The sequence below is a fragment of the Odocoileus virginianus genome, chromosome 3 (genome assembly GCF_023699985.2).
Source record: "Odocoileus virginianus isolate 20LAN1187 ecotype Illinois chromosome 3, Ovbor_1.2, whole genome shotgun sequence".
In the NCBI taxonomy this organism is placed as follows: Eukaryota; Metazoa; Chordata; class Mammalia; order Artiodactyla; family Cervidae; genus Odocoileus; species Odocoileus virginianus.
The window spans coordinates 55184215-55205307 of NC_069676.1; the positions used below are offsets into that span (position 1 = coordinate 55184215).

A 21093-nucleotide genomic window follows, 5' to 3' on the forward strand; every position below is an offset into this window, starting at 1 on the left:
AAATAGCTTCTAGCTCTCAGGATTCTTCATACCCACATCAACACTCCATACTAAGCACCAGGTCCCATGTGCTCAGCACCACCCAACACAGATGTGGTACCTCCATCCTCACCTGGTGGGCCTGTTGTAAGAGCTCCATCCTCTCCTGGAGAATCTGACAGTCATACTCTCTGCTCTTCCTCAGCATCTGCCGCCGTAACTTCTCCACTGCTGTCCTCAGCTCCTCCTGCTGCTTTTCACTTAATAATTCACCAAATTTAATAACAGTTTCTTGCTGCAGAGCATTGTACAAAGTTGCTTCTAGTTCCTGGATTCTCTGGCAAATAGAATTAGAAAACTTTGGAGTTTAGTATCTTCCATGTGGTGTATAAACACACACATGTGTGTATATAGGGAGGGATGGATTATTTTACCCTCACAGGACCACAGCAACAAAATAAATGTCAAAGCTTATCCAGCTTAAATATCCTTTTGATGATTCCCTTTATAGGATGCCATAAGGGTCATCTAGCCAATATGGAAACTTCCCTGATGGAGGGGAATTTGTTTTTTTCCTGGATCCCGTCTATTTCACATACTTTTCCTCTTCAGGAAGTCCTTACCTTGTTATAACTGTATATCCTTCTATTCTCAAAGGTAGCTGAGAATAAATTTGTTCTCTCTTTCATTTGACAGATATTTAAAGATATCTATTGTGGCAGTATATTATTTAGAAATAAGCACTGCAAAGTGGTCCGTGTTAGAATACTTGAAATGGGCGGCATTTCACACACACGTACACCATGCCCCCTCTCTCCACATGACACACCTCTGATGATGGCTTTAGAGTCTCCATTTTTTTTTCTTAAAAATTGGGAAATAGAGCCTAAGACCCTTTGGAATTGGTCTGTTTTTTAGTACTCTGAGATTTGTAGTTGCCGTAGCTGTATAATGCCTCCTGGAGGCTCTTCTTTTTTAGATGAAGAGTCTACTGCTTTGTACAGCCCAGTTTTCGTTTCTTTCACAAGCTTCAGATACATTTACCACAATCTATAATCTTATCCCCACGACTCTGACAGAGGTGAAAGGACATGGCCTCGAGAGGGATGTCCCCCAAGTTCCTGTCCTAGACTAAGTGGGTCGACTTACCTTTTAAAAGTTAAAGATAATGATCAGAATGAGTCTTCAGTCCTGGGACTCACACACATGGTCTAACATCATCATGTGTAGGTAGAGGAGGTAAGGTTGAAAGGGTAGGAAGTGGGGGAGAAATCCCCTCCTTCTTTATTCTCTAAGCAGAGGGCAACTCTCCTTCCCCATCAGGCAGTGCTCAGAATCTCTTACTCAACTTGGAGGGGGAGTACCAATTCATCTTTGTTAATAGCAGGGGCTAAGTGCTTCACTCTTCCCAACAGCAATTCAGGATGCTTCCAGGAAAGCATTATAAAAACTTTTAAGTTTCCTCTTTCTGTCTTGAGTCAATACACTGTGTTACGGTGGGGGGCTGGGCGGGGGGGCTCGCGCGGGGCAGGGTGGTGCCCACCCAGAGAGAAGAAATCCAAGCTGCAATCCAACATTAAGAAGGACACTTTATGAATCTGGTGCAGGGGAGTGGATCAAATATGATCCTGAGTCAGCATAATCTGGAGGAGAGAGAAAGGTACAGCCCATTTCCCCCATATAGTCTCACTCACTGTGACTGGATTACAGTAGATATAGCCACAATGTCTGGAGTCAAACCTAAGCATTACCTACTCACTTAGCAAGCTGGGCCAAGGTCTTCCTCTCTCTAAGCCTTCATTTTCTCATATGTAATATAGAAATAATAATATTCCCTATACCTCATAGGGTTGTTTTAAGAAATAAATGAATTGAAAATATGTATCATGTTACATACATCATTATTCTACCTCGAGATTAGGATCCCCAACAATCAGATTTGATTTAATAAAATTTCTCTGTAATCAACATTGTCATCCAATCTGTCTTTCATTTAAATATTATTTAACAACATAATTAAACTGTTTGAAAAATGAATTACAGTGAGATATTTATTAACTATTATAATAGTATTACAACAGCAAAGAGCTACAGATGTACATTTGTTCTAAAATGAGAACTGGAAACCACTGGATAAGTGAGCTGCATGTTGTGGTCTATTCGCACACATGACATGACAAATTACACAGGATGCTTTACTACAGAGCATTTAACCATCAACACTCAGAGTGTCTTGAATGTCTCTTGTACCTACCATATATGCTTGGTCGAGGGCTTGTTTCCTGTAGTCTAGCTCTTCCTCCAGATAGCCTTTGATTTTGCAGAATTGTTCCTAGAAAAAATGGCCATGTTAGTAGATAGAGTCAGCTTAGTTAACAAGAAAGTGATATCTAAATTGTATTGATTAATGTTTTCTCTAATTCCACTGTAAGACAAATCACTAGTCTTTGTAGGGTCAGAGATCTTGTCTTTTAGGGAAATAGTTCAACTTTTAGAAGTTCACACAGGGAATGTAAAAATCAGTGGAAAGAGGCATAAAACGACAACATGGAATGTCTTAAAGAATTTTCGAATCAACTTAAGAGTATGCCACTGAGGATAGATTTTTTTGTTTGTTATGGCTTCACTGCATGACATGTAGGATCTTGCTTCCCTGACCAGGGATTGAACAGGAGACCCCTGCAGTGGAAGTCGAGTCTTAACCAACAGACTGCCAGGGAAGTCCCTAGGGACAGATTTTTGACAAGATAAATGCTATAGATGCTAACTAATAAGCATATCTGTGTAAATATACTACGATAGCATATTTTTATAAGAATGTTATGAAATGTAATAGAGCAGAGTTGTATAATAAGAAACTTAATTTATTCAAACTCAACTGTATATCATTAGCAAACGCAAAGCTAGATAGTAATTCAGAGAGTGGGAGCGAGTCCACCCACGCTACTACTTAATGAGTGAGTGTCTGCTCTTGCTATAAAGCCAGGGTGATCCAGGAGATGTAAATCTGATGCTACCTTGCTTGTCCTCAGTCTCTGTGTGGTTCTTACATTGCAAGCATCCTGCCATTTGCATTAAAAAATATATCTTTGTACAGAATACAGCCCTAAGCAAAAGTTAATTCTTTCTTTGTATGCTTAACCAGGAACAAGGATCTCTTCCAATGCTGAAGGTAAACTTGATTGCACCGACTTTTTTTTCCCTGTTTTTATTTTTTATTTTTGGCTGTGCTGGGTCTTCGTTGCTGGGTCACCTGGACTTTCTCTAGTTGCGGTGAGCGCGAGCTACTCTTCGTTGTGGTACACGGGCTTCTCGTTGAGGTGGCTTCCCTTGTTGTGGAGCACAGGCTCTAGGGCACACGGGCTTCGGCAGCTGCGGCTCTTGGACTCCAGAGCACAGGCTCAGTAGTTGCGGCGCATGGGCTTACTGGCTCAGCAGTATGTGCAGTGTTCCTGGACCAGGGATCAAGCCTGTGTCCTCTGCGTTGGCAGGGACTCTTATCCACTGTGCCACCACGGAAGTCCTGCACTGATTTTGAGAGAGGCTATGTCTGTATGCAATTTTGCTGTTGACTTCCAGCTGATTATATCTGAGCTCCAGTGCCTAGAACAGTGCTTGTAACAATCTGATTGCCTAATTAAAATTTTTGTATTTAAAGTGTTCAAGGGTATTTTGAATATAGACAGTCCTTATTAAATCTTTTGACTTTAGAGCCTAACCTGTTGGTAAAATATAAGTTCTGTGTAAAATATAAGCAAATTTTACAAATTTGTAAGCTGTCACATGCTATAGAAATTCAAGTTGTTTTTATTACAAGATTCTCTGACCTAACAGGAATCACTACCTAGTTTTTAGTAATAGTGACAACAGTAATGACAGTACTATTATCAAATTCTATGCATTGCTCTATGTTAATAAGGACCAATTCTCAGGCTGGGGGATTTAAACAAAAGTTAACTGTGGCAAAATACATATAATATAAACTTTATAATCGTAACCATTCTAAGTGTATAGTTCACTAGTATGAAGTATATTCACAAGGTTATGAGACCAATCTCCAGGATTCTTTTTATCTGCAAAATTGAAACTCTGTACCTATTAAACAACAAGTGCCCATTTCTTCCTCTTAGTTCCTGACAATCATTATTGTGTCTTCTGTTTCTATGAATCAGACTACTCCAGGTACCTTATGTAAGTAGAATCACACAGTATTTGTCTTTGTGTGATTGCCTTATTTCACTTAGCATATGTCCTCAAAGTTCAGTCATGCTGCAGCATGTAGGAGAATGTCCTTCCTTTTTAAAGGCTGAATAATATTCCAGGGATGTATCTACCACATTTTGCTTATCCATTCATCCACTGATACAGAATCTTGGGTTGCTTCCATGTTTAAGTTATAGTGAATAATGCTGCTTTGAACACGGGTATACAAAAATCTCTTCAAGAGCCCACTTTCAAATATTATGGGTATATACCCAGAAGCAGTGTTGCTGTATCACATGGTGATTCCATTTTGAATTGTTTGAGCAATCACTAAGCATACTGCTTTTCATAGCAGCCGCACCATTTTATACTCCCAGCAATACTGCATAGCGTTCCAATTTCTCCACATTTTCATCATTGTATGTTACTATTTTGTTTTGTTTTGCTTTTAGTAGCAGCCATCTTAATGGGAGGCAGATGGCTTGGAGATTTTTAATATCAAAGTCATACCCATCATTTCTGTAATGTTTACTATAATTATATATGGTAGAAAAATTATTTAGCCTAAGGAAAAAAAAAACATCAAACTGGATTTTCTTAAGCATTAGTCTTGGAAATACTACAAAATTACAATGTGACATTTTTAAAGAATACAACTTGAAATTGAGGGGTATTTCAATTTCTCTTTGTTTTTATGATACTTCATCTTTACTCACCATGTCACTTTCCAATTCCATCATTTTCTGGTGCAGGGCAGCCTCTGCTCCTTCAATCTGCTGGATCCACTATGGAGAAAGCAGACACAGGGTTTGACATGACTGCTTGATGTGGTCTAGATGGTACCTTCTTCTGAGCTGCTGTCAATTCTGCTATCTCAGAAAGTAGACGAAGAACTGAAGTTCTTGGTGCATTTTATCTCTTAGCTCAGAAACAAGTTTATAATTTTCCACTCATCCATTAATTCACTATTCACTCAACAAATGCCTTCATTGTTATCTACCATGTGCCAGGAAATGTGCTAGGTACCAGGGATGCGAGGGTGAATAAGAAACACATAATTTGCCCTCATTGGAGATTGCCATGAGAGGCTTTCTTGGAAATGACATTGCACTGAACTGTAAAAAATGAGTCAGAGATGACCAGGCAAAAGTGAGAGGCAAGTTCCAAGCTGAAGGTATGTCTAAATCTCCATGACTGGACAGAGCACAAAGAAAGAAAAAACAACAGGTGAGATGGGAGAAAGGGCAATTTTTCAGTATATGAAACTGATTATAGCTACATGTTGAAGAATCACTCTGTTGAGTAGAGACATAATTTAAATCACACAGAGAATTTACTTTCTTAATACTTAGAATATGTTGTTCTGAGTATTAGATTATTAACATTAGATGGCATTAATATTAGCACTGATCAACACCCTGAATAAATTCAGATTTCGGATAATATAGCGTGAGCCTACCACATATATGGTTTCAGAGAATAAATTATTGTAATGGGTCTCTACGAAGTTAACCAACAGCTTATCCCCCAGGGAGGCAACTGGGCAAAATAATTAAGTGTTTAGGTCCTAGAGGTCAACTTCGTTGTTGTTCAGTCGCTAAGTCATGACGGACTCTTTGCAACCCCATGAACTGCTGGGCCTCCCTATCCTTCACCATCTCCCAGGAGTTTGCTCAAACTCATGTCCATTGAGTGGTGATGCCATCTAACCATCTCCTTCTCTGTCATCTCCTTCTCCTGACTTCAATCTTTCCCAGCTACCTTAGGTCTTATCCCAATCTTAGCTTTTCACAGCTGTGTGGGCCTGAAACATTACCTGGTTACTCTTAAGTCTCAACTTTCTTATCTGTGAAATGGGATTAATAATAATGTGAAGAGTAAAGAAGGTAATTAACCTAAGGCCCTATTCACAGTGTATTGCATCTACTAGGTACTCAACAGGATTTTAGTTTTTTTGGTTAACATTCATTGTTGTACTTCTGCACTGTTAGAAATTTGCCTCACTACTAGCTATTTTTTCTTGGTTTGTGATAAATTATGCAATGTACTGAACATTTTTCTATATATTAAAGCCTTGATTTTTGCAAGGGGCTGTCACATCTAACAGCTGTTTGGCTGTAAGGAACATGGGGAAACACAAAAAGACATGATGCTAGTCATGGAGAGATGCTAGTCTCTCAGCTCTTGAACATACACAGAACTTCCCTCATGAAACAAATTTCAGTCCAAAGTCATGGGTTTCTTGTGCACAGCCTCATATTGCAATTGTGTACCACCCAGTTTTATTAAAATGCTTTTTCTCCGGCTTGCTGTCCACTTACCATTGAGAAACAAATTCTCTTGTACATCATGTTTTTAAGAGAACTGTCAAATGAAGTAGTCTCTGCCTTTCGTATAAACTGTCCCAAGTTTTCTTTGTAGTCCTAAACTAAAGTGACTTTTCTTGCAATAAGGAAAAGCCCTTTACGACCCCACCTGGATGAGATGCTCTGGCTATCACTGCCAAATAAATGTAGCAGAACTGGTGGTAAGACTGTGTTTTCTCTATTATTGTATCACTGGAAGAGTGTCTTCATGAATTCACTCATTCAGTAAATGCTGATTGATCTCTTACTAAATATGCTGGGTTGGAAAACTAGGAAAACAAACAGTAAAAAACAGAATCCAGAGTTGCCCTCATGGAACTCATAATCTAGTGAACAACAGCATAAAAAAAAAAAAAAAGGTGTTTGTGTTATAGTTGTCAGAGAAAGAGGACCTAATTAGACTTGGGTGAGTAGGAAGGCTTCCCCATGTATGGGAGGGTCTGATGATTAATATTTAGCCAGACAAAGGTAAAAAAGGGAAGAAGGGAAAATCTTGACTAAAGCAATGGTGTAAAGAACCAAGGGGTAGAAACATGTATAGGCAGACAGAAAGAGAAGAACAAATCCCAGATATTTCCCATTAAATACTTCAGGATGTATCCCTAACACTTCAGGTCTTAAAAAAGAACACAACCACAAGGCCATTTCCACACTGCAAACTTAACATTAATTCCTTCCATCATCTGATACCTGGTCCATATTGAAACTTCCCTAGTTGTCAGCAAAACGTTGCTTTTTTCACACTTGGTTTGCTTGAATCAAGATGTAAAGAAGGATCATTTCAATATTTCTTAAGTACCTTTTCATGTTATAGAAATCTTTCTACCTCTGCCATTTTTTTCTTGATGTCATTATTTTGTTTGAGTAACTAAAGTAGATTGGAGCAAGGTGAATGCTTGCTCATGGTTTCATTTAATTTACAACATGCTTTTTATTAATTTTATGAAAAAAAAAAAATCTCAAGGAACTTATACTACAGTTCTCAGTTCATCCAACTGTGTGCACCAGTTAACTATGTGCCGATTTTCAAGGCGCCCAGAATACAGCCAGTTACCAGGCTTCTTCACTTGGGTCTTTCCTTTTTTCTCTCCCTTGCATTTACCAGATTTAAACACAAGGGGGCGAGAGAATGCTCAGCGTTGCCCTTCTGACAGTCCTCAAGTTAGGCTTTCTGAATGAGTCTGCAGGGAGCCACCACCAAGTTACAAAATCAGTTGGAACACATCCAAGGAAAAACCCATAGAAAGAGCCATGCCGCTCCAACTTTCCACCTCTTAATGGAAACGTCTTCCTTATTGGTTTCCCAGGTTTTAAAACAGTGACTTCAGTAATGTAATCCAGATTTTGCATGTTTACAAAAGTATATTTTTAAGAGGCTTCAAAGTACCCACCCCAAATCAGGGTGTAGACTCTTATTTTGTATATCCTCATTCTAGCTGGGTTAAGAATAAAATATTTATTAGGTATTCAATAACGCAAAATCAGGTGCGAAGAGAATGTCCTTCAACCCCAGGTGTTAAGTCAGACACTGAGATGATTTGAGTGTTAGTACAATTTATTACCTTTTCTGCCAGGGACAGCACAGTGCTGGCCTGAATTATAGCCACTTGCTCTTCATTTCTTAAATTCTGTGCGGGGTGAGGGGGAGAGAAAGAAAATAAGCTGAAGACACTTTGGACATTTACACTGTTAGAAAATACGACCTAACTTGCCTGCCACATATACATGCATGGAACATTTACAGTCTATCCTATTTAGTAACAATTCTGAGAAAGAGTTCATTCAAAACCTGTAGAAAGTACATTAAATGTGATGCTTTTATATCTCTCTAGTTCTGACTTGATTTTATGTTTCACTGTAAACATACTTCATTAACAGTCATAAGAAAAGCAGAAATCAAAATGAAATAAAGAGTAATCTCTTCATAGCAGTTTGATACAATTTAATTGATTTTGTTCTCTGCTTTGATAATTTTTCAAGGGAAAAAATAGCATGACTACTTCAACCTACATGCATCATTCACCGAGTATCTCAATGAATGGTCCTCCCACTGAATTAATATGCCTTGACCCTGTCAGGAAGGTGTTTTAGAAAGAAAAAGGATTATAGTTTCCTGGTTCATTTTTATGGGGCTGCCACCAACCCTACTATTTTGCAGTATTTGCAACTGCATGACTGATTAATTTTATGCCAGATGCCTCCCAGCAACAGTTAGAAGGTAATTAGCTTTAATCACCGCTGATGTGGTCGGCATGCAAACCTGAAACGTGCCCAAGAAAAGCACCTTCCGTGTTCCCACTTCTGCCACTACCTTGCAGAGACCCTTATAATCCTTAAACCGAGTGGTCTGATAAATTGTTGATTCTCTTCCGGAATTTGTAAGCTTAAGTGAACCTGGAGTCTCACTTGTCATTATTTTTTAAGTTTTTTTTAATTTAGGTATGTACATAAGTATGTATGTATTTCAAGTCTAGTGGATTTACAATGTTGTGTTAGTTTCAGGTGCATAGCACAGTGACTTAGTTATACACATATATATTCTTTCAGATTCTCTTCCCTTTTAGGTTACTACAAATACTGAATAGAGTTCCCTTCACTTGATCTTATTTTACACATGTTGCATTGGCAAGTATTTCTTGCTTCTCTTTAGACAAATTCATATTTATACTGCACTTTATTCATTACTTACCCCATTATCACCTAAGATATCAAGCTGCTTTATGAGATCAGGGATATTCACATCCTGCAAAATCAAGGAGTTGCATTCAAGTCAAAGGTGCAAGAGTGGCTTAACCATTCTATCAGTGCCCTAACCTCAAATGAGAGAGGACATTTTAAGACCTGTACCTTCTTGAGCTGTTTTCAATCAATCACAACTGGTTTTACATTTCCACTCTGCTTTTTATGAGTTGTGTGAACCTGGCAAAACTCCTTAACAATGCATTTTCAATTCCGCCAATTGCAAAATGGAGGTAATAAACACCGCTTTCACAGGCTGATTTGAGGATAAAGAGATAGTATATAAAAGGTCTAGGATGTATAAGAACTCAAAATTTTCTCAGTAGATTTTTTTCTCATGATTATTGAAAATTAGTTCCGACTGTGGTAGATTTCAAGTATAAAGAAAAGTAACAGTAATAAATTTAAATAACCAGCCAATTTCACTCTGATTAATGGGATCTGATCTGGTTGAGATTTTGACAGCTGCATAGAAAACTACAGTGCACTTTCATTTTTTGGGTATTTAGTATTAATTCCACTTATGGAAAACAGCTTATTTTTATTATATCGCCCTACCCCCGTCAGTTTGAAGCAACTGCGCCATTTAAAGTGCTGTTGGGTATAAATTAAATATGTTGGATTAGGTTCTCTGTGATTTATTTAAAAACAAAACATCTGAGGAAAGGACAAGGTAAGGTGCTTCTCATTTACAGCTGAATCAAAAAATTGCTTTGGTTTACAAATTTTCATGCAGCCCAGGAAGGCCAGAAGTTTAAACAACATGAGAATGGTTTACAATGGAAGTCAAGGAAGCACAATTTTCTACCCGATTTCCCCATTAGTACCACTTTCTCCTCTTATTTATGTTCAGATAACAGTGTGTGTGTGTGTGTGTGTGTGTGCGCGCGCGCTAAGTTGCTTCAGTCGTGTCCGACTCTGTGCGACCCTATAGACTGAAGGCTACCAGGCTGCTCTGTCCACGGGATTCTCCAGGCAAGAGTACTGGAGTGGGTTGCCATGTCCTCCTCCAGGGGATCTTCCCAACCTAGAGATCAAATCCAAGTCTCTTTAAGTCTCCTGCATTGGCAGGTGGGTTCTTTACTACTAGTACTGCCTGGGAAGCCCACAGAAAACAGTATAGCAGATCCCTATCACCAGAAATACAAAGTCTAGCTCAGTCTCAGAGGTAAAGAGAAGGCAACTAAAGCAGGTATATTTGGCAGTCAGAGTGGGAGCGGGAGGGGCCGTGCAGAAGGCCCGGCCAGGAGGATTCCGAGCCTCACATCTGGAACAGACAGTTGCTATGTGATTTTGTCACATGCAAGGACAATATATTTTCCAAGAGATGGAGCCACTTCCACTAGACCTTAACATTTAAAATGTATTCCAATATCACTAAAAATAAAATTATATACCATGTCTAAGTGAACAACATGTTATAATCCCTAAAGCCTCCTGAAAGGGAGTGTGTCAGCTGCTCAGTCGTGTCTGGCTCTTTGCGACCCCCGTGGGTTATAGCCCGCCAGGCTCCTCTGTCGGTGGGATTTCCCAGGCAAGAATAGTGGAGAGGGTAGTCATTCCCTTCTCTGGGGGATCTTCCCACCCAGGGATCAAACCTGGGTCTCCTGCATTGCAGGCACATTCTTTCTCTCTGAGTCATCAGGGAAACCCAAAAGGGAAATCCTACCTAAAACACTCACAACAAGAGAGATGGTGGTGAGATGATTTCTAGATTTCTTCTAGTACTGAAATTCCAAGATGGTGAATTCCACAGTCATCAGATCAGCACAACAAATACCTTTTTATCTGCCATCCTTGAAATGTGTTTCTATAAGTAGTGAATTTATTTAATATTTCCTCTACATAATCAAGGGTAATTATCTTTACACATATTTTGATTCTGTATCACTCTCTTTTAAATAATCATTGCTTCCTATTTTTTTTTTTTTTTGCTGTTACCATTCATATATCTGTCACACATTTATTTGTGTACATCCTGTTAATTTTCCCATAGACGTGACTATTTTCAGCTCCTACGTGGTTTGTATCAAAATGACACCCAGTGACTGAAAGACCAAACGGTGACCAGCAACCTCCCCTTTTCCAATTCCCAGCTCTTCTACTGTCTACAACACACACAAGGAAACATGTGCCTACCTTGACACCTTCTTTCATACAGTAGATCTGGAGAGCACTCACACCATCTGAGAATGGGTGAATTTGCAGATTAAATGGAGGGGATCGTCTCTCTCTTTCCTTGAAATACAGTGAAGAATATATAGGAATTGGGGAAAAAAAAAAGCAGCAATTGATTAATCACTAAACCAGTTGTCTATGTTCTCTATTCTATTTCAGCAGTTAATCAATATGCCATTTGGCAAAAAAAAAAAAAAGGAAACTGAACTCAAGATGTTCAAGCTTGAATGTAATGGAAAAGAACTGATTAGTCAACTGAGAGTTGTGGAAGAAGAATTTATCACCGTGTCATCCAGGTTTGCAAATTTTTTGATTAGGGAAATTTGGGAAGTGGAGTTCCATTTTAAACTGTATGAATATTTAGAGCTTTCAGGTGTCACAAAGAATCTTCTTCTGACCATGAAGCTTTATGGCAGCTCAGGGCCTTTTGCATATTCAATTCACTCAAGCTTGATGAGTAAAATAAGTGGGCTACCAAAATGACTTCTTCACTGAAGCATACCAACTGCAAACTCTATTCAAACCTAATGTTTGATATTATTCAAACCTAATGTGAAATATCTTCAAAAAGAAAATTGCTGGCAAAATAACAAATAAATCAAATGGGAAATTTTCTTATCCTTTACATATTTCAACCAGACCCTAAGCCAGATTCTGCATGATACAATCAGAATCTGATTTGATTATGTTTTACTTAAAAAATATAGACTCTGAAACTTAGGTTAACCAGAGTATTTCCTAAAACAAATTACCTTGCTTTTTAGCCTTTTGCATAATGCATTACAGAATAAAAAGTTTACTTACAAATTCAAGAGTCTAACAATAAAATACTTTTGTAATATAGTACATTTTGAAATATAATTTGAAATATATAAAAGAAATTTTTCTGAGTCAGAAATGGAGGATGGAAATGATTATGTAAAAGAAATGAAATATTTATGAAGTTTGAAATCTGCTTAGACTATTTAAAAATTATTCATTAGCCTTGTTCATAAAGGCGACCATGTTGTAAAGTACAGCATCTGAGCAGACAATTCTGAGTTGCTTCAATGCTTCACCACTGACTAGTCACACGAGTTGGACAAGTTATTTAACCTCAGTTGCCTCATCAATCAAATCTTGGTTGTGGCTATGAGGTCTAGTGAGTGTATGTCTCTGAAATGCTTAATTTAGCACCTCACACATAGAGTGGGATCAGTGTATGTTAATTGTTATGATTATTTTTATCATCATCATTTCCTTACTTCTAGTTCTAGGTTTCGAAACTCCAGCAGCTCATTCTGGTCTCTGGCATCCTGTAGTTCCTGTTGGAGCCGGTGATTTTCTGCCTCTTGTTTTTCTATCTAATAAAGTAAATCCTCAAGTTAGGTGGACATTGCATAAAAGCATCTACAACTTTGCAAAGCAAGCACGGACAGCATTCATTTACTCAGTGAATAAATCATCGAGATCATGAAGAAAAAATCCCAAGTACATGTGAATAAAATAAATCTTTGACTTTCCTTTTAGTTATCCTTTGGTTGAATTGTTTGGGTCATAGAGGAAAATGCTAGAGGATACTCCATTCATTGAGACCAGGTCTAGGGACCCTGTGAAAAATGAATTTGTCCCATGTGGTCAGGGACAGTGTCCAAGAACTAGATTATATGGTGCAAACAATGGAGACTGACACCTCTTATTTCTGGAGTTACAAGTTGCTGAAGAAATAATTTTTATAAAACAGCTCTGATCCTACACAAAACTTCGTTGAATTCTAGTTACCTTCAGAATAAAGTCAAAGTCTCAATATGGAAATAAAAAACTTTAATAATCTGCTCATCATATTTAGGTGTTATCACTGTCATGTCTACATACATACACACACTCACGCACATGCAACCACATGCACTTGGATCTAGAAACCCAGATCTACCCTATATTCTGAATATTCCAGGAGCTCTATCGGCTCATCTTGGTCTGAAAAGGGCTCTCCCTTTTCCTTTTCTATGTGAGGAAATCCTATATTTCCATGACATCTCCTACCATAAGAGGCTTCCCCTGGCTCCTCAATCCAAAATGACACCACTCCTTTCTGTTTTCCCATAGGGTTTTCCTGTAGGATGTCTAGTATAACCTGATGAAGTATGCCATTAAGTTTGTTGTGTACAAACCTGCCTTGCCCTGTATATATACTGTATATATACACAGAACCCATGTCCACAAGGCCTCAGAACATTTCCATGATCGGCAATCGGTTTGGCGCTGCCTTCAGTATTAGCTGTGTCAGTGGGCCTTCTGTATAGTAACTGTTTAAAATCTTGAATTTAGAAATAAAAAAATCAAGGGCTTTTTCATCTAAAGTAAATCTTACTTTCTTTCCTCAAGTGTAAACAAAATCTTTCTTCAAGTGTAAACACTTGAAGTAGAATGTTTAGTTTTATTGTCGCTTTGGTTTTCTTTTACTCTTAGAAGGCTGAGCTCAAAAATTCCCTTTATAGACCAAAGGAAATCAGACAGAGACATAATGGGAGTTATTTTTTTAGATGATAAAGAGTGTGATAACACTTATTACTGGGCATCTTGGAGACTACGAAAATTCTCTTTTCACTTAGCCTCTTGATATAGAAAAATAAATATAGGGGGAAGTGAGATACTATAAGACATTAATTTATGTAGTCAACCAAGTTTTTTACACTAGATTTTTGTGGTTTAGTAAATGTTCGAAAGTTTTTTTGTTGACTATTTCCTAGAATCTTGGATTGGGATCAGAGATGGGATATCTGGGGAGATTCCTGGATATGGTGCTTAGCACTAGCCATCATATTAATGGTTCACAGGTGGCTGCAATTCAAAAACCAGGGTCAGTGTCCATAAAGTTTCTTTATAGGGACCATTAACCTTTCTGAGAGTACCAGTCCTCAATCCTGGAACACCTACCCTGCTTCTATACATCAGCTCTGTCTCTCATCATGCAGAAAGTGAGACACGACCAGCGGGAAGGGAGACGACCATCTTCTTTCCCCTTCCATGCTTACCAGGGTGTTGCAGTTAATTTTTATTACTTGTCAAGACCAGTGAACATCGGTAGAAGCAACCCTAAAATAATTTTTTTTTTCCTAAAATAATTTTTACATAACTCTGCGTCACCCTTCAGAATAACTTCCCTTACTCACATGCTCTTTCAAATTCTCTTTTTGCCAAGAATAATATAAGATTATTTTGTAATCATTTCACATAACCAAAGGCAAATATTAATACCAAAAGAAAAGTCATGCTTGAATGTAAAATGGTCTCTGTTGTATTTCACTGCCCCAAATCAAAAGCCTACGTTCAGCTAACCTAAATTAATTCGATCTATTGGGCCAAAACCATGCCTCTGTATCTTGATTTGTTGAACAACTTCTGGGACATGCTCTTTTGTGCTTTGGATGTATCTTTTGAAACATTCTTTCATAAAATAAATACATAAATAAGCAGCCAATATTAGCAAAAAGTTAACAGTGAGAACCCAGTCAATGCTAGGTTGCAGCATGTCTTGGAGTCACTTCCTTGTACAAAATCATCAGTCCTATTCGTAAGTGTTCTTGTAGATGGACAACCACATAGGATGTGTGCACATATGGGTATATATATATGTACAGTAAGTATACAGTATATATATATGCAACAAATCAATAGGTTTCAGGGATCACATCTTTCAATCGGCACAATGCCCAGCACAGAGCCATGCACACCATGGGCCACTCAACTGATGGTGATGGCGGTGACAGAGATGCGGTTGGGCGCGCAGCAGAGGGGAGCACAGCCGGGAAAGCCTCCCCGTCCCCTAGCCCCTGTGCCACTCCTGAGGGGACCCCCTGCTGCTCCTGGATCTCTCATCAGTCTCTCCTCTGCCCCATTAGGGTGTTGCGCCCCACATACCTTTTCTAAAAGCTCCTGGTTTCTCTTAATGAAAAGTTGTTTATCTTCTACCCAGTGTGAATCCTGTTTGACAAAGAATATCGCGCAGTCAGCATTTCAGAGTGGCACGAAAGAGCATGTGTCGTCAAACCACTTTGCCAGAGCTGTCTTCTCTCCACCCGGTTTGTTTGCCTGCCAGCGACTGGTAAATGTCACTCACCCCAGCCAGCTCCTCATCCTAAGATGTTGGGGCCAAAGTTGCCAGGAAAATTTAACCCCCTTTTCATTGTCGCTCGCTATCCCTATCTTTTTCAGTCTGAATAATCCAGGACCAGCCTTCTGGGGACTCAGAAGTGACCACACAGGCAAAAAGTGAAAGGGGTCAGAATGCACACAGGCTAGATACATATGGATGGAAAACATTAAAATGCAGAACCATCAATGTAGCATAGAGGCAAAGAATGCAGCTTGAGGGGTGGGTCTTGGTCTTAGCAGCTCATGATCATTCTAGGCTAAGTGTGCAGTGCTCCTGTTCCCTGGGCATTCTCTCTCTTGCCCAGCCTCATTCGCTCTTGTAGCTGGGTTCACGCTCTGGCCAGCAAAACACCAGGGACAGAAACAGACAGCTCAACATTCGGACACAGTTTGAGGAGATCACTGTGGACAGCCAAGCCGTGTCCTGAATGGGCACAGGGTGATCTAGTGGAAGGTCAGATTGAATCGTCTGCAGCTGCAGAAGTGAGAGCAACCAAATGCCTACCTGCCCTTTCTGAGCCAGAGTCGCTTCCAGATCTTCTATTTTGGCTTTATACCTTAGCACCTCGGCCTGGAGTTGTTCTTGAGCCTAGCGAAATCAAAATTTCAGAACTCAATAGGTAAAATGGTAGTTCTACAATTTTTCTTCCCATCATGTTCCCTGATTAGAACTCAACAAGTGAGAGAGAGGAAAAAATAATTTTCTACCATCGAAGAAACTTTTAAATCTACTTTTACATTCTAAACTCTCTGCATATAACTTTCAGTGGCTCCCTTTACCATCAGGTTAAAATTCACTGTTTAGTTTGGGATTCAATACTTCTATACTTAGTTTGGTCTTATACTTCCAGTCTTTCCCCGCCATTCATCAGGGCAGGGTCCACTCCTGACTGTCTGGTGATCTCCTTGTTTCCTAAATATAAATATGCCTTGTACCTCTCCATTTCTTTCTTTCTTTGAACAAGTGCCCTTCTGGAAAGTCTTCTCCCATTTGCCTCTCCAGAACATTTCCACTCTTTCAAAGCCAATTTTGTGCCTTATATGTAAGTCTAAATCCAATCTATGTAAGTATTTATTTATGTATCTATCACGTGCTTTCTCGTGTGTGTGTGTGCGTGTGTGCGTGTGTGTGCGCGTGTGTGTGATGTGTGTGCACACGCATGCACACCAGCAGTTTGGGACACTGATTTGTATGGAATGACCTTATCTCATTTAGTCCAGTTGTTTTTAAGATTCTCTTCTATTCTCTCTCTATATGATCTTATTATCTGTTTTTATTTTCTGGCCATACACATATTTCTTTTTTCATTGTCTTATGATCCAGATGGGTTCTTTGGTACAAAGTTGAACAAAATCAGCGATGGTAAGTATTATTCTCTTATTGTCCACTGTGAGGAGAATATTTCTTTGAACTGTTAAATATTATATTTACCTTTATCAGGTTAAAAATTTCAAACTTAGCTTGCTGAGAATTATTTTAACTTTGAATGAATTATTTTAACTAATAATTTTGTTAACTTTAACCTATTTATTTCTTGTATTGAAATGACTGTCTTCTGTTTTCATTGATAATTTTTCATCTATATTAACTATTTTTATATTTCTATTTTCTTTGAATTTATTATTCTTTTTCCCACATGTTGATTTGTTTTAGACTATTTTGCTCAGAATAGTAAGTTTTCTTACTTTAATGGCCATAAACAGTTCTAAACCTGTATTTTGATGGGAGAGTGAGACTAAAGAGAGAACTGGTTTCTACATCATCACCTCTCCAAAAAACAAGGCATAAGTTATTATTTTCATTGACCAGTCCTATGCTTATAAGAATGGGTAGTAAATACTGATAAAAGAAAGCACACACACATCCTTTCCTAATGATTGCTTATCTGTTTATTTCAGTTCACCATGGGTTTTTTAAAAAATGTTTGCTCTTTTAGGTATGTGTATGTGCATGTATGTATGTATGCATGCTACCATTTAAACATATATAGTTATAATATCTATACTTTCCCACTAACCAACTTAACATAGTTCCCACAGCACTCCTCACTACACTGTAGACCTTCTAATAAGGAAGTAAGATAAAATCACTGGATGGTCACATTCATTTTTGACCCATGTAAACTAACATATGAGGCAGTGATGGCATGGTGGTGATGACTGAACTTAGGAGGACTAGGTTCGTATCCTAGCTTTCCTATAAGCTACATATCTTGGCTTTAATACAACTAAGCTACATTTAACTTCTACTAAGCTACTATTTCCTCCCCTCTAGAAAGGAGTTAATAATAGCATCTAACTTATAGAATTGTTTTAGGATTACATAAGATAATGTGTATAAAATACTCAGAACAATGCTTGAAATACAGCAAGGACTCAGTAAATGTCAAGTTTAGTACTGTGTGTGGTTTTTTTAAAAAATAGACTTATGTGAGGCAGTTGCAAGATAATGGAAAAAAATAACTGACCTAGTAAAATATGACTTGGAATCAACAGTTTTCCATTTATTAGCTGTGTGATCTTGAGCAATTCAATTAACCTCTCTGAGCCTCAAATTCCTCTTTTATAAAATACCTACCTTAGAGGGCTGGCACAAGGGTTAAGTGAGATATTATCAGTGATAATTCTCAGTAAGCTGTCAATCTAATACTAGACACTTATGAACTAAGAAAAGGAACTGGCTAACCACTGCTTTTGAAAGATGAGTTGTTTTTTTTTTTCAAGCAAGAAACTAAAAAAAATAGGATTATCAAAATTCAACATTTTCTAACTTTGAAAGTGCAAGCTTTCAAATAGCATAAATGAGAACTAGGCACTCAACTGTCTTTAAAGGAACAAAAGCATTGATCTAAGCTGGTTCTAATGTCTCTAGATCCAACGTTTGTTGACTTAAAAGATAAAGCAGTTCAAAAGCTGCATTGGAGAGAAGGGTACAAGGAAAGCTATCCCACTGATACTTTTATGTCCGTGGTACTTTTATGCTGTGGCTGTTGCAAGCCCACTCGGGGCACTCTTGCAGATGTACACTAACCTTGGCTTCTCTTTCAGCATCAATGATGCCTCCAGTCTGCTCCTGCAGGAGGGCATATGCTCTTTGGAGAGCCTGGTATTCTTTTGTTAATTGCCGGAATCTTAGCTCAGATTCTTCAGCTGCCAAACTCTTGAGGTTAAAAAAAAAGCCAAAAAATAATTATGTTATGTTCACGTCCTGTGTCCATGTAAATTGTTTAAAGACAAATAAAAGTCTGCATGATTTTGGACTCTACATAATTTTATTCTTAATTTTAAAGGATGTTACAGGCACAAAGCACTATAACACTTTTAAGATGCAAACTGCAGAAATATTTAAGTATTTATTAATAAAAGAAGCATTTACTTATTTATATATTTCTGGTTATTGCCCATTTGGGATTGGATTACAGAAAATTTTGAATTCAAATGATAAAAACTTATACCCAGATTTTGGATGCAAATTTGAGGAGATGATAATCAGAATTTTAGTCCCAGTTCCTTTTAATATATTCATATCTAACAACTTCTTCCCCAGGTAAATTACAAAAACATAGTTTTACAGCTTCAGGCCTCAAACTTGGGAACATAACACAATCATCAGAGAGGTTTGGGGATTCCACTCTCAAGACCTGAGTCAGGATGTGTGGTCCAGGAGCTTCCACAGTAACTGAACACCCCAGATAGTTCCGATGAAGGCGGCCTATAGAGCACACTTTGCTAAACGCTGTCTTAGACTTGAATTTAAAAGTTTGTCTTCTTATGGTTGTTGGAGGGAAGGGAGAGGGAAAGGAATAGTTAGGGAGTTTGGGATGTTCATGTACACACTGCTCTATTTTAAATGGATAACCAACAAGGACCTACTATATAGCACATAGAACTCTGCCTGGATGAAAGAGGAGCTTAGGGGAGAACAGGTACATATATATAGGGCTGAGTCTCTTTGCTGTCCAACTAAAACTATTACAACAGTATTAATGAGCTATATCCCAATATAAAATAAAAAGTTTAAATAAAAAATAAATAAAAATAAATCAGAAAAAAAAGCTTGTTCTAAGCTTGTCATTTAGTTCACACTTTCTCTGGATGAAGACTTTGGGAGAGTAATTATATATATCTTGAAAAAAATCTTCAAGCTACAGAGCTGAACTTCAGAGAAGTTTCTACAAGGACTACATGACATAGGTGAAGCTCTTTTCCAAGAGGTAACAAAGCCAGGCAAGATCTCAAAACTGGTCACTGTTATGAGATTATGTGCTTTTCATAAAGGAGATAAAAAGTGAAATGCTTTTTCTCTCCCTTCAAGGAAAGCTGTGACAATATCAGAAAAGATGAGAAAAGTGAAAAAGCCTACCTCATCCAAGTCATCATCAGGAGTAGCTGGTGTTCGGTCTGTTCTAAATGAGGCCATGGATGATGTTTCTGAATCCATGGAGTCCTCATCATAGCCAATAAATGGGTCCAAAACAGGCCTCTAATGGAGGGACAGTACACATTTATCAAAAAAACTAAGTGGGGAGAGTCAGCATATTATCAACACACTGTCAACGGCAGACATGCAAATGAACAGAGAACACGTAGCTCCTATAATGTTTCTTTGATAAAATAAACATATTAGGCATGAACACAATGATTCCAATAAATGTTTCTTCTATGTTATTTCACTTCTGATATTTTGGAGGAAGATTCATTAATATTTGGCTCTGTTCATAAAACCCCTGGATCCTCTCTTATGTTACATTTTATATCACGCTGATTTTATATGATTTATTCTGTTGGGTATTTAAGCTATAATCAAGAAATTCTGAAAGTTCAGGTAACTATGGGAAGGGGATTATCAAATCCTATCATCTAATTCCACATTCAAATCAAAAGGGGCAATTGTTTTTTGTGTTTTTAAGTATTATAAACATTTTCCCATATCTTTATTATTCAATGGCATCATTTTAAGTGGCTTTCTAATTTTTACTTAATTACTATTTTTTCTTTTTTAAAGTATAAATAATGTGATTAATATCTACTACATATATTTTGCAAAGTCTATAATTAATTTTTTTAGAAGACTTTATGATTAAGAAAATAAACGTGTATTTGGGCTTTGGATACATCTCATCATTCTATCTTTCTAGAAAGCAGGAAACATTTGTACATTTCACTAGTAGTAGATTCAAGCCCCCCATTTTTTTGTACCTCAATGTGTGTTATCAAATGAGGCAACTGTTAAAAAGATCAAACAAATTGACAAATAGCAAAACTCTGTGGATTATAAGAGGCTATACAGATACGAGAACTGGCATTATCAATAATATTGCCCAAGTGAATAATGAAAATATAATTTAATCAATTATAGGATGGGTATCAGATGCTAATGTTATTCATGGGAGACATCAAATCATATGTATCTCTTGCATGTTCTTGAAGCATGACTCTCCAGCTTGTCAGATAACCCTTTCTACGTCAAATCTAGTGGGTTCTTCACTCAGAA

At 37.9% G+C, this 21093-nt stretch overlaps 1 protein-coding gene across 4 annotated transcripts in view; it reads right to left on the minus strand.

The window, feature by feature from the left end:
• Nucleotides 1-21093, minus strand: part of JAKMIP2 (janus kinase and microtubule interacting protein 2) — a 190930-nt gene that overhangs the window by 19274 nt on the left and 150563 nt on the right. For 3 of the 4 annotated variants that reach the window (XM_020905662.2, XM_070465604.1, XM_020905660.2), the window contains exons 9-19: nt 19963-20082; nt 18631-18759; nt 16105-16188; nt 15366-15428; nt 12710-12808; nt 11427-11525; nt 9238-9291; nt 8111-8176; nt 4899-4967; nt 2234-2311; nt 113-316 (exon numbers count right to left, since the gene is read on the minus strand). In XM_020905662.2, coding sequence (XP_020761321.2) covers nt 113-316; nt 2234-2311; nt 4899-4967; nt 8111-8176; nt 9238-9291; nt 11427-11525; nt 12710-12808; nt 15366-15428; nt 16105-16188; nt 18631-18759; nt 19963-20082 — 1065 coding nt within the window. The remainder of the gene's footprint in view (nt 1-112; nt 317-2233; nt 2312-4898; nt 4968-8110; nt 8177-9237; nt 9292-11426; nt 11526-12709; nt 12809-15365; nt 15429-16104; nt 16189-18630; nt 18760-19962; nt 20083-21093) is intronic. The other variant, XM_020905663.2, reaches the window with a different exon arrangement.